At 44.6% G+C, this 14206-nt stretch overlaps 1 protein-coding gene across 2 annotated transcripts in view; it reads right to left on the bottom strand.

Moving 5' to 3' along the window:
- LOC138531375 (carcinoembryonic antigen-related cell adhesion molecule 5-like) overlaps positions 1 to 14206 on the bottom strand; it is a 348843-nt gene that overhangs the window by 70958 nt on the left and 263679 nt on the right. For both annotated transcript variants that reach the window (XM_069640987.1, XM_069640986.1), the window contains exons 4-5: positions 12904 to 13101; positions 12761 to 12810 (exon numbers count right to left, since the gene is read on the bottom strand). In XM_069640987.1, coding sequence (XP_069497088.1) covers positions 12761 to 12810; positions 12904 to 13101 — 248 coding nt within the window. The remainder of the gene's footprint in view (positions 1 to 12760; positions 12811 to 12903; positions 13102 to 14206) is intronic.

Raw genomic sequence — 14206 nt, 5'->3', positions numbered from 1 at the left:
TACAGGCGAGAAAATCGAAAGAACACTTTCATTCGAACTCTGTAGCAAATCCTGAGTTCATGCATGTAGGAAATCCACTGACGGAAGTAGTCGTAGTAACTGCATTATTTAATAGTGAATAGAATAGTCAAAGAAACATCGTAGTGCTTAAAGAGGAGCAGTCAAAGTGAAGAACCCAGATCACCTTTTTGAGAATCATGGTGAAACCTAAATGTACAGAAAATTACCTGAGAAGATATGTGAGAAAGTACAATCTTAGCCAGTTGGTCACATGGGATAGAAGAAGGAGTCTGGCTCATGGGCAGACCTGTGTACAGAGTTTACAGAAGGCAAAGAAAACCATATGCGGGGGAGCATTGAGCAAGAGACGTGTACCAGCTACAATGTATAAAGGAGCAATGATATTTACCCAGCAGAATAAATAAACATGAGTTATGTCAAGAAGTCTCGAATCATCAAAGAAGACAGTAGTTTGCAGATCGATGATTAAATATGTCAATGGCAGCTTCAGCGGTGTACGCGCTGCATCAGTTGTAACTATCGTAAATAAATCAAGTAGATCTCAGGGAGAACGTTGGCATGAATGTTGGCACGAGATCTACGGAACAATGTGCAGAAATCTAAAACTTCAACTTACTGTTTATAACCGTAGAGCGGAAATGTAGGAGCTGACAGGTTTAGATCAGCACGAGGCAAGCAGCCAGCTCGCGACCGCAGTCTAAGTTGTCGGTGAAACTATGGCAAACGTGCGGAGTGGCAGAAGAAGGACGTTCGCAGGCTAAAGGATGTAGAAAGGGGACTAGACAATAGAGCGAAATAAACTAGAACAGCTTAGATAATAAAGTCGTTGTGTAAAGAGTAGACACCCATGGTGAATGATGTGAACGCAGGAAAGGTAACAAGTGCCAAATGGGGGAACTGTATATAATGCAGAAACCCCTGTGAAATGGAGCGGTTCTATGATGTAAATATTACATGTGTTGCAAATGGTTCATGGAGTTCAGATAGAATACAAAAGTTGGTAAAGAGAGCGTATATAGCCAACTCTGCAATTTAACAATAAGGAGTGGTGGTTAGCGGTAAGAGAGGACTTAAGATATTCAGATAATCTGGTGAATCCTGCATAAAGAGCTATTAGCTAGATATATTTTGTTTGAAGAAATCATTAAGGCATATGTTACAGATAGTGAATTGAACACAAAGGAATGGCACTAGTGAATATCCAATTCACTCTAAACACATTTAAAAGAAGTATAATTGTGAAATAGAGTATACAAAAAAGGTACAAAACAAAGAAAATAAAACAATTCTATTTTATGATTGCAGAGTAATGGACTCAAATGCAATAAAGAAATATTGAAAAGTATAAAAAAACATTACGAATGACAGTTATTGTAGAACTAGGGGACAAGGTCGAGCTCGTTATTTCATGAGAAGCATTGTAGGTTGAACTATTTGTTCATACCTCTTGGATGCATTGTGTCCAACAAGTGGATCCAGTATATTTGTCAGGAATAGGGTTTGGGGCAAGAAACAGTGTCTTTATGGGAAGAAATGAGCTGGAACCACACTTCCAAGCAGACTGTGGGACAGGGTGTAGTCCCAGGAAATTCGCGCCGCGAGCCAGCTGCATGTCATTATGGGGTTACTAAACCGCTAGCTGCCCGTGCACTGGTGCTGATAATTACTGATTGTGCAGCACGGGCGGTCACGGCATTCGCAGAAGGAGCACGCGAGGAGACAGGCTGGCCTGCAGATGGTAGGATCTGGGCCGCGGCAGTGAGCAGCGAGGATCCAGGCGGGTCTTCGCTCATCGCACTGATTAGGCTGACTGAAGGCTCTCGGCCGCGGCGGTGTGCACTGTGTGCCCCTGGGTGATCTCACGAGTCACCCAGACACAAAGATAAGTCCCTTAGCATTTTGTTGCATAGGGTGGGGGCAGTGTTCCTTGAGCTAATGTTTGTTAACTCTCGAGTATGGAAAATGTCTAACCTTTTGATCTTAGAACTATGACCTGAGTACAGAGGCACGTGTTCAGTGTCGTCAGTTAATGAGTATTCTACATTACGGAGCTACGTCTAGGATGCTCTTAGTCACGGAGTATGATGCAATACTCGTAGCGAAGACTGGTATCCTTATAATGGATGCATGTTATAAGTTTGGTTAAAAAAGGACATTAAGGACAAGTATATCAGTAGATTACGTGTTAAATATAAGTTGCTATTCAACCTCAAGGTGTTACAGAGCGCTTCGCATTGGAACTATGGTTTTGTGTTGCTTTTGCTAGCCCAATGGGCCATGTGTCATGTTTCTTCATAATAGGGAAATTTCCTTGTCTGTGCCATATAGCTTGCTGGTAACCTCATGTCTGGCATTTGGTTCCATGTCCGCTTCATGTTTGTATATTGATAAGTCACGTTCTATGTTATGTGAAAGCAATGTTCATTCATGTGTATGCAAATGGAGAATGCGTGTAATATGCTGTCTACGAAGGAAGTTAGGCAGGAGTTGTGAATGAAAAGCCAGTAACAAGTGTGGAGGTCAGGATTAGGAGTATAGGATTTTCAGTAGGCAGTGAATGTGCAAGAGGTCTTGCTTCCATCAATGTCTCAGATGGGTATCCTCTGTGGGAGAATTTCTTGTGGAGTTCTTGATATTCATTCTCGGGTGTGGCATTATCAGTTGTAATCCTTTTAATATGCAATAATTGGCTCTTTGGTAAACTGCATACCATCTGTCTAGGATGGAAGCTTGCAAAGTGTAGTACATTGTTCATGTCAGTTGGTTTATGGTAGACCATGGTTTTTAGTCCAGTGGTGGTAATGATGAGTTCAACATCAAGAAAGTAAAAGTATGGATCACCTACTTCCAGTGTGAATTTGATCCTGGGATGTAGGTTACTGTGAAAGTTATGTAAATTATTGAGTTCTGTTTTTGAGCCTTTTCCGAATTCCAAAAATGTCATTGATGTAGCGCTTCCATATTATCAAGTGTTTATTCCATGTCGGATTATACAGTATATGCAGTTTCACAAGGTAATACATAAACGTGTTTGCATATGATGGAGCCATGGCCGAGCTCATCGGTGTGCCTGAGATCTGAGCATAGTATTTGTTATCATACCTAAAATAGTTGTAGTTGTAAAATAGTTGCAGGCTTCTGAAAACAAAAGAGCATGGTTGATCAACATTTCGGGCTGTTCCTGTTGATCCAGATGTACACTGTGCTACTGAAGATGAAATTGTACGCTGTATTTGTGGATATCAGGACAGCCTTTAATAAGAGTCTCAATGGAAATTCTTTGGCAGATCCTGAGGGATATGGGAGCTCCCCATGCCTGATTTTATTTTTTGCAGTCTTTGTACTCCAAGAATAATGCATCTGTGTTCTTTGGACTTGCTGAAGAGTTAATCGTCTCTTTTAGTGTAACAAAGGGAGTAAGGCAACAATGTGTCCTTGCCCCTCTGCTGTTTTGCATATACATCGAAGAAATAATCAATGCATTAACCCAGAGGTGCATGGATTACCCAAAGATGGAAGAGTGAGGAGAGCAAAGAGGTGGGGGATGGTGACCCTATGTCTTAAAGCCACAGTCAGGTGAATGATGTATCTATTGTTAGGAAGCAAAGCCACTGAAACACTTCTTACGGATTATAGAGTGTATTGATAACACTCAACTAATATAAAAATGGGGACACACATGTGAGCCAAAACATTATTATAAACTGGAAGAACAACCACTAAATCACTAAATAATAACAAAACTAATTTTATTTTTGATCATGCTAAAACCAATCTAAGAATTTCGTTAAAAAGAAGAAAACTTAAAATGTAAAGGTAACCACAGCAAATAATATTTTTTAACAAAGCTGAGATAGTCTAATATGCAAGAAAATTATTGTGGGGTTAGTACGCGAGAGAAGGTGTTGTACAAGCACTGAATGTGCAACATCAAACACTCAGGAGTAGAGCACTATTTGATTGAACCAGCTCTATCAAAAGAGAGAGAAACCTATTAGATGTCTTAGGTTTAATTTTTGTGAGAGTCGACATATGTTTTGGCTAATGGCACCAAGAAAAATCAGGCAATGCACAAAAACGTTGTCTGTTGATGCAGGAATAGCCATCTTCAGGACAGGAGGAAGGGAACAATGTGACAACTTGGTAGTGTTGAGTACTTCTTAGTAGCCGTACTTTTTTAACCACGGAACCCACTACAAGATAAACAAACATGAACATATACAAAGTGGTTGAAGAAAAATACAAGTTAAAACACTAGCAGTGTTACCGAAGCAAGGTCCTTTTTGATAGTACACATCATTACTGTCATCACTGGTTGTGGCCTAGAAACAAGCATGTGATATTTAATTTAACATGCAATATATAGGAGGGCATATTTATTTGGACCTTCCAACTAGTAAATTAGGAGAACTTGAAAAGACAACATGTGTCTATGGGAGCTTGCTTATTTTTGGCAGCAGGAAGTAGGATAAACTCACCTATATATAAATTAGGGAGGAAAATCCACAATATGCTTGGCAAAGTCCAACACGTGCTAAATATCCTTTTAGTCCAAGTGAACAGAAAGGATCTATCAATAGAAAACAACTGAAGGTCAGTATAACTTGCACAAGGGTTGCAACTATATTTTAAATTATTTATTTGCGTTTGGTGTTAGGCAAAATAAATGGGTGCAAAAGCATCTGATAATGCTGTGGTTAGTATACTCCCTTTATTCAATGTTGTAAAGACTTAAGTGGTGTGATCACGAGATGTATTTATACCGAATACTTAGTCCGGAATGTGATGTTTGTTGGTTTAGGCATTCTCAGGATCTACTGTAAACAACAAATGCAGAGAAAGACGCTGTTAAAGCGCGGAGAATCTGCCAACTCGATCTGCAAACTCAACCTTTGTGTGCAGTTAATGCGGTAGGGTGGAGTAATTACCTTTGCCTTTGCCGGAGGTCAGTTCCACTTAATGGGAGATATGTTTAGCTGTATTAGCGTCGGTCAAATAATGCCTAGCGAAAGATGGACAACAGCACACAGTGGATTAGGAACTGAAATGCTGGGTCCTGTCAATGCTTAGAGGAATCAGAGGGCTGCTTACCTTTTAGCTGCCTGTGGAACTCCGCAGAACGGACGGTCTCACAGAAGCTCCATTCGTCGTGGTTCGGACGCCAGGGGCAAGGTAGAAGGCGTGGCAACCAAAGTATCCCGTGGCGGGTAAAGCAGCATGTCGAGCGTGCGCGCCATCGTGATCAGCTTTGAAGGAGTGAAGCAGGGTCTTATGTATGGATGTCAGGATGACGTTGCGACGTGGAAACTAGAACGCTCTCGTATCTGATGTTTCTAAATGAAACCCGAGGCGGAATAATGATGCGCCATTACATTGAGCAGTCACAAACGTGTGTCTTATCACTATGTAATATGCAAGTGAACAGACCCGCTCCCAGAAGAGCGAATTGAAACACTTGAGGAAGTAATCAAATCAAAGTATATAAAGTCTGCCCTGACTTTGCCTTGAAAAACAGGGCATGATGTTAAATTCCATGTGAGGGCACGGAATAATAATCTGATGTCTAAACAAAAGTATTTTTAATTTTTTGTTTTTAATTACAGGAGTGGATGGTGTAATTTAATGTATGAGAGGCTGTAGCTTGAAGAGGGCTCTCTAAAAGAAAAGGGACCACCCCACTGTGGTATTTAAACCCCGCTTTACAGTGCCCAGATTAAAAATCAATTTTTGCTCTTGTTTTGTGAGGAGCAAGTCTCTATTGCCCCCTCGTGTGGGCGCTGGGATGGTTTGGATGATAAACCAAAATAAATCATTCGGGGAATGTTTCAACTGAGTGAAATGTGCCACCATGGGTTTATTATTGATCTTATTTTTAATACACGAGTGATGCTCGCATATTGTTTGCTTTACTGGACGTTTTGTTTTACCAATGTACAGTAAATTGCATGGGCATTTTATGCCATAGATGGCCCACGGGGTATTGCAATTGGAAAAACCTGATAGGGTCCATTTCATTTCGTACAGTTCGAGTATTTTCACATTTTTCGTTAGGGAACAGACAGAGCAAGAACCACATTTAAAGTGGCCTACCACTGGTGGTAACGACCACAGTGTGGTCTGGGAGACTGCTGGCTTGCGTATGATGGGATACGTGTGTACGAGTTTGTCTCTAAGGTTAGATTGTCTCCTAAACGCAAATCGTGGTGTGGAAGGATCAAAGTCAGGAGTTTTTATGATGTGCCAATTTTTTATTATTGTCTTCCTCAGGAGATGGCTAATAGGTGAAAAAGTAGGTACTCAGGTAATTTTATCTACTGTACTTTTAGTCGCTGGTGCTAAACAACTTTGTCTATTGGTATGCTTCGCTCTTCTTTATGCTCGTTGGATAGTTCTTGAAGGATAGCCACGGTTGGACAGACAGGTTTTTAAGATCTTACCATGGTATTCAAAATCAGATGTGTTGGTACAGTTTCGTCTGATTCTAAGAAATTGCCCGATAGGCAGGTTTTCTTTAAGGCTGGCATGATGGAAGCTATCAAATCTTAGCAAGGTGTTTTTGTCAGTGTCTTTTCGGCATAGAGGTTTCTAGATGACCGTTAAGAGATTTTTTGATGACTAGGTCCAAACAAGGGACTGAATTTGAGTTGTCTGCCCCTGTGAATTGTATGTGTGGATTGTGTCTATTAAGCCATTGAGTGAACAAACTCAGGTCGCCATTTGACCCTCTCCAGACTCTCCAGACCATGAAGACATCATCAATGTACCTATACCAACAGATGATGTTCTGTTTGTATGGATTGTCAGGATGGTAAATAGAGTGTTCTTTTAGGTTGGCCATAAATAGGTTGGCCAAATCTGGGGCGAAAGTAGCCCCTATACTCGTACCGTGCCTTTGATTGTAAAAAGAGCCGTTAGATGGCCAAAGATGGGCCAGATGAGCTAAAGACTCTGGGTAAGGCTCTCATAACCAGGACTAATGTCTGGCAGAGGAACTCCCAGAACCCCCCCCCCCTTGTTTTCCACATATGTTAAGTAACTTTGGGTCTCACACTGAGTTATTAGGGGAATCCAGACGTGGAACACTTACTCACTATTCTTAGAGAGGCAAAGCTCCATCCTACTGATGAGGTCCAATGAGACAGAAACAAGTCTCTGGGGTTGCTGTTGGTACTCTTGCTCAGAGGAGAATTGCCTAGCAGTTCGGGGCTGGACTGGCGCAGGGCAGGACAAAGACTGATATGTTTTGGATATTTCTATTCTGTGAAAGATAGTGAGCTAAAGACTCTGTGTAAGGCTCTCGTAATCAGGACTAATGTCTGGCAGAGGGGCTCCCAGAACCCTACTTGTTTTCTGCATAATTTAAGTAATTTTGGGTCTCACCCTAAGCTACTAGGGAATCCAGATGTGGAGTCATTGCTCACTGTTCTTAGAGAGGCACAGCTCCACCCTACTGATGAGGTCTAACCAGACCAAAACACGTGTCTGCGGTTGCTGTTCTTAATCTTGTTCAGAGGAAAATTGCCTAGCATTTCGGTGCTGGGCTGCACCAGGGTAGGACAAAGACTGATATGTTTTGGATATTTCTCCTCTGTGAAAAATATTGAGCTATATACTCAAGGTAAGGCTCTCGTAACCTGATCTAATGTCCGGCAGAGGGATTCCTAGGACCAACCTTGTTTTCTGCAAAAATAGGCCAGGACAGGTATCCTGCTTTATTCTACGTAGATAATGTGATGATTCTGTCTACATCCCCACAAGTCCTAAAGGAAACTTTGGATGCCTTTATGAACAAATGCAAGGACCTTGAGTTTCAATTGAATATCAGAACGACAAAGACCATGGTCTTTAAGCCACCATTTTCCAAACGTAGCACTTTGAATATCTGTGTGGATAACTGTAAATTGGAACAGACAACATTCTATGATTATCCTGGAATTGGGTTCCATGAGAACAGTGGTTGGTTCTCATAGATGACAAAGCTTGAACTAATTAAAGAAAGTATAGTGGGGTAAAAAAAAATTATTTCTGAAACATGGGATAGGGTCTATCTCACCTGCACTCGAGTTATATCGAAAGCAAGCGATACCTGCGTCAGTCTTCGGTGCAGACATTGGGGATATGGTAGCACACGGACCATTGACAAAATTGAAAATATGTTCTTGAAAAAACTACTTGCAGTTATTACATCTTGAATATGACATTAGTCCGATTGAAGATTCACTCTCCCTAAAACCAGTCTTTTACTGGCTTACACTGTGGAGCACAGGGGGATTAGGGAAGTTTCGAGATGCATTGAGACAGCTCTTCAGTCCGGAGGGGTGATATGTACCCCGTGTGTAGCTCATGTGAAAGAGCAAGTGTTAGTGTTAAATAAAATTGGATTGTGGGAGGTCCCCCATAATTAAGATACATCTGCTGCTTTTAGGATTAACAGAGCAGTAACCGTGAGGAAAAGAGAGACAGGGATAGAGGCAGCAAATAAGCTTAAACTGGGGCCAGGTTATTTGCTGCGTAAAATGGAATTTGGCTTTCAAGGATACCTTGATTGTATACATCCGCACTATGAGAGATCCTTGTACATGTGGTTCAGGATAGGGACATTAACTTTAGCTGCTTTTACAAAATCTTGGGGTCCCGGTGGACTGGGTACTTGCCCTCTTTGTGGGCTATGCATGAACGCTGTCACCCACGTTTTGTTTCTATGTGTAAAATTGAAAGTATCGAGATGCCGATACGTAAGACCATTACTTAGGTCAGTTGGCTTTCGAACCACTGCTGAAGCACTGAGATTTTGTAGAGGCTCAACTTAGACTCATACAGTATTCATAGTAGCCCGTTACATTCACAGTGCTTGGTTGATAAGACTTGATTTTCCATTTTGGGCACAGTGGTGTTTGCAGGTAATCACAGGGTGTTGTGTGTATCAATAGTCACAGGCATGTACCTTAAGAGGTACCAATGGTGGGTAATTGGAAGGGGAGGCTGCATAAAGTGCCTGCTGTATGGAGCAATGACCCACTAGTGGTGGTCATACGAATGCTTTTTCTTTCACTATGTTTCTTCAGCCTTGCTAGAATTGTTTAAAACAGAGGAATGGAGGAAACAAATGATCCAGGTATGGGGTTAAATTGGGGGTGGGGGGGTTCTGAGTGCTGGTGAGTATTGATGAGGAAGATGGGGTGAATGGGGCAGAAAAAGGGGGTGGGGCAGATGAAACAGAGGGGCAGAAGGGGTGGGACAGAGGGGTGTGGTGGATGGGTAGTTTAGAGAGAGGAGTGAAAGCAGCTGCGGTAAAGAGAGGTGGTAGGGTGGGTGGTGTAAAGAGAGGGTATTGTGGGTCAATGAGGAATAGAGAGAGCAGAGTAGAGTGGGTCAGTGGGGTATAGAGAGAGTGGGTAGGGTGAGTGGGTGGGGGTATGGAGATAGCGGTAGTGGTGGATGCAGTAAAGATAGCAGGGGATAGGCAGGGAGTATGGAGAGAGGCGATACGAAGGGTGAGTGGGGTAAAGAGAGCGGTAGGGTGGGTGTGTGAGGCATTATAGGATCTGTGTTGTTTCCCCGCAGGCCGATTTCATTGAAGGCTGGTTCCCCTAGCCTGTTTTAAGCACTATAGGAAAGCCCCATTTTATCCTAGTGCCCCTTCCCTGGCCTCTCCCAATGTGGGGAACACCCCTGCAATCCCCTTTCTCTCTCCAGCCGTCCTTCCCCCACGCCATGTCTTGTGTTACGCAGGGGACATGCATGCCAGCCCTGGACTCCCGACCCCCCTCCGTTCCACTCACATGAAACATACACACAACACACACACAAAAACCACACATATACATACAAACATACACGCTCACACACACCTCTCTAACCCCAAATCCCAATTCCCCATGCCTTACCTGCTGCCACTTCCTAGTCCTTCAACATATGATCAGTAAGCTCATGCATTGTTCCCTGAAACCAGGCATATCGGGTGCATAGAGGGGTGGTAGGGTGGTTGGGTGGGGTATAAAGAGAGGATGGTAATGGGTGGATGAGGTATTGAGAGAGGGGGTAGAGTGGGTGGAGAGAGGGTGGTAGGAGGGCAGGGTAGAAACAGATGGGGTAGGTGGGTGGAGTAGAGTGAGGGGACTAGGGTAGGTGGGGTAGGGAGAGAGGGAGGTAGGGTGGGTTTAGTAGAGAGTGAGGGGGTTAGGGTGAGTGGGTGGGGTAGAGTGAGGGGGTAGAGTGGGTGGTTGAAGAAGAGAGGGATGGGTCATATTTTACAGACAGGAGGATAGGCTGGGGTAAAGAGAGAGTGGGTAGGGTCAGTGAGAGAAGTGGTAGAGATATAAAGGGCTAGGTGTGAGGGTAGAGAGATAGGGGTAGGGGAGTACAAGATGGCGGTGGGATCCTGGGGTAGAGACATCAGAGGGTATTGGCGTGGGGTGGTGAGAGAAAGGGTCAGTTGGGTAGAGGGAGAAGGGTGGGTGCGTGGGTCATAGAATGTGAGGGGCACGGATGGTTGGGGTAGAATAAGAGGGATGGGTGGGGTAGAGAGTGGGGGTTGGGTGGGTGGGGTAGAGAGAGGGTTGTTGGGTGGGTGGAGTCGAGGTGATGGGGTAGGGTGAATAGAGCAGAGGAAGAGGAGGTCGAGTGGGTGGGGTGGCGGGAGAGGGGGTAAGGTGTTTGGGGTAGAGAGAGGGGTTGGGGTGGGTGGGAGGCATAGAGATAGTGGGTACGGCAGCTGGGGTAGTTTGGGTGAGGTGTAGAGAGATGGGGTATGGTGAGTTTGCAGGGATATGAAGAGAGGGGGAAATTGTGGGGCTATGGGGAGAGGGAGATAGGGAGTGGGTTATGGAGAGAGAGAGGGTAGGGATGGAGAGTGGTATATAGAGAGGGGGATATATTACAGGATCTATGATGTTCCCTGCAGGCCAATTTCACCGAAGCCTTTTTCCCCAAGCCCAGTTTTGCTGCTGAAGGAAAACATAATGTTCACTGAGTTCCCCCTTCCCCGGACTCTCTCAATGTGGGGAACACCACTGCAACCCCCTTTCTTTCCCCTGCCTTCCTCCCTGCACACCATGTCTTGTATTCCACGGCATCCACACCACCACCCCCAGACTCCTGGCCTGCCCCCAATCCCCACACATGAAACAAACACACAACAAACACATGGACACCATACATGCACATGTACATGCAAACATGCACACACACACGCACACTCCTCACTCCCCAATCTCCTTCCACGACTCACCTGTGGCCACTTCCTGGTTCTCCATTGTGTGTGCAGAAAGGACATGCTCTGTTCCCCAACAAAGAGAGAGGGGTTGGTAGGGTAGAGAGTGGGGGTTTGGGTGGGTGGGGTAGAGTGAGAGGGGGTAGGGTGAGCAGAGTAGAGAGAGAGAGAGAGAGAGAGAGATAGAGAGAGAGAGAGAGAGAGAGAGAGAGAGAGAGAGGGTGGAGTGGGTTGGGTGGGGTAGAGAGTAAGTGTTATGGTGGTTGGGGTAGAGAGGTGGGGTTAGGGTTGGTGGTCTAGTGCAAGAGGGGTGGGGTGGGTTGGTGGACTAGAGCAAGAGAGGGTTATGTGTGGGGTAGAGAAAGGGTGTCCGGTGGGTGGCTTGGGTTAGAGCGAGAAGGGGTAGGGTGGGTGCATGTGTTAGAGAATGAGGGGGTAGGGTGGGTGATTGGTGTAGAGAGAAAGGGGTTAGGGTGGTTGGGATAGAGGGAGTATGAATGGTTGAGTGTTATGGAGTGAGAGCATATAGGGTGGGTGGTTGGGGTAGAGACAGGCTGTAGGGTGGGTGGGGTAAAAAAGGGTCAAGTGGGTGAGGTTGTGAGAGAGGTTATTAGAGTAGGTGGGGTAGAGAAAGGCAGGTAGGGAGGATGGGTGTGGTAGAAAGAGGAGATAGGATGGGTGAAGTAGAGAGAGGGGATAGGGTGGGTGGAGTAGAGGGCAGTGGTGTAGGGGATTGGATGGATGAGGTAGAGTAGAGGGGGCTAGGCGGGACAGGTGAGTTGGTAAGAGAAAGAGGGAGTACTGTGAGTGGCTGGTGACGAGGTAGAGAAAGAAATGGATTTGGGGTAGGGATTTTACTTTTTGCAATTAGATATGTTTTTTTAAACACAGTCAAATGTTAACATTAGTTTCAAGAAAGGCTTCCACCACTAGTGTTCTCTTTAACCTTGAGTACAGAGATGTGACTGGAAGGAAGCCCGGCCCCTCAGATCACATTCAGGAATAAGGCAAATCATGCCCATCTGCGAACTGCAAAGTCTGATGCCTGACTTGCTTCTCGCAAAGCTCGTGATTGGAAGAAATATTGTTAACGGCGTTGTCATTGGGTAGAATGGCTGAGAAAGTAGGGGAAACTTTAGCAGTGAGGCGATTTCATACATGTCATGAGGTTGCCAGTTGCAATGGGTACCAGATATTCTCGTGTTCAGGGCCCCTCTTCACTCTCACTTTACTGGCAAGTGGGCATCTGAGACTCTTCAGCTCATAGGGCATTCTCTTCATATCAGCTGAGTGCCACATATTAGGGGGTTGGTTTCAATCCCCCTGATTCCAGGTGGATGATCCTGCCCAGTATTGAGAAGGGCTGAAAGCCAACACCTGAAACACGGGCTTCATGAATAAAGCTGGAACCTTGAGGGCCCTGTGCCACCAACTGAGATTGGAAAACTAATACAAGTGATATATAGATTTCTTAGACTATGCCCTGCATATTCATCCTTCGTTCCACTAGGGCAGGGTGTTACTTACTGCAGGCTGCCCGATGTTTCCTTGTCTCGTGTTCTCCCAGGTTATTTGATCTGGAACAGAAAAGAGATAAAAACACTAATGGTTGTTGTTGCACTGCTGAATAATAAATAATAAATGACATCAGTCAGGGAGAGGGATGTTACCATTCTGTACAAGCTTTTTGTCTAAAAGCCTCTTGTAGTAAACAATAACTCCAGCAATAATAACTGCAGCACCGAGCATAACTCCCAAGGCCACTACCAAGGCGACCTGCCAGCAAGAAGAGGTTGTGGCTGGTGTGGCTGGAGAAGGCTCTGTTCCTGCAGAAGAAGTGGCTGGTGTGGCAGGAGAAGGCTCTGTTCCTGCAGAAGAAAGGCGACTGGTGAGTGTTTGCTTGACACCTTGTCCATAATATACAATAAGAAGACACATGATGTTCAGCTCAATAAGGAAACATCCATGGTCTAGATGCATGTCCAGGCTCTTAGATCAGGGAAGTCGTGGCCTGGAGGAAGGGGAGGTTCTGATTGCTGCAGGTTGAAAGTGAGGGATTCACAATAAGGTAGGTGTTTTCAATGCTCTGCTGCAACCCTCTTCTGGTTGCCTCCTAGTGTGCAAGTGCTGGTCTGCCAGAACGTTCATCGGACCTGCTCTTAAGCTGTCATCAGAACCCCTACAGCCTGTCACATATTCCTGCTGCTGCCATTATCCTTAAATCCACATTGAAAGGGGCCCATGCCACATTAAGCATGTCTTCTGCTCCACATCCTCTCTTGGGTGGACCAGACTACCCTTATTGCATTATAGCAGCAAGTTCTGGCCACATTCTAGTTAGACCATATTACATTATTTTACATCCATCCAAGGCAGTCCCACCTGTATTCCTATTTCCCTCCTCCCTTTTCTCTCTAAACTATTGAAGGGCATTGTGTATACTCAAGTATCTTCCTTTGTTAACCTGCACTCACGTCCACCTGCTTTACAACCCGGCTTTAGACCTTGCCACTCTACTGAGATGGTTCTTCGGGCTGTCTCTGAGTCACTTCTCTCCTCTCGTTATGCTACATTATCTTCTCTTCTTGTTCTTCTAGACTTGTTGGATGCTTAAGACACTCTGGATGCCTCTATTGTTCTCTCTTCACTTTCACGCCTTTGCAACCATGATCCTGTCCTGAATTGGTTTAATTCTTATCTCTCGCCGCACATTTTCCGTCTCCTGGGCTGGTCATTCCTCAACTGTTTTCCCTCTATCTCATGGTGTCCCCCACGGCTCAGGCTTTGCCCTCTTCTTTTTTCTCTCTAATACTTCTATCTTATTTCTTTTATTACTGTGTTTGGTTTCTCCTATCATCTCTATGCTGACAATTCTCAGATGTTCCTCTCTACTTCTTCTCAGACTCTCTCCACTCTTCTTTGTCCGCCTGTCTTCTCTCCATCTAATCTTGGATGTCTTCCCACTTTTTACAC

The sequence above is a fragment of the Ambystoma mexicanum genome, chromosome 1q, assembly GCF_040938575.1.
Source record: "Ambystoma mexicanum isolate Mex_15411 chromosome 1q, UKY_AmexF1_1, whole genome shotgun sequence".
Lineage (NCBI taxonomy): Eukaryota > Metazoa > Chordata > Amphibia > Caudata > Ambystomatidae > Ambystoma > Ambystoma mexicanum.
The sequence above is the reverse complement of the archived record's forward strand: the minus strand, read 5'-3'. Positions and strand labels throughout refer to the sequence as shown.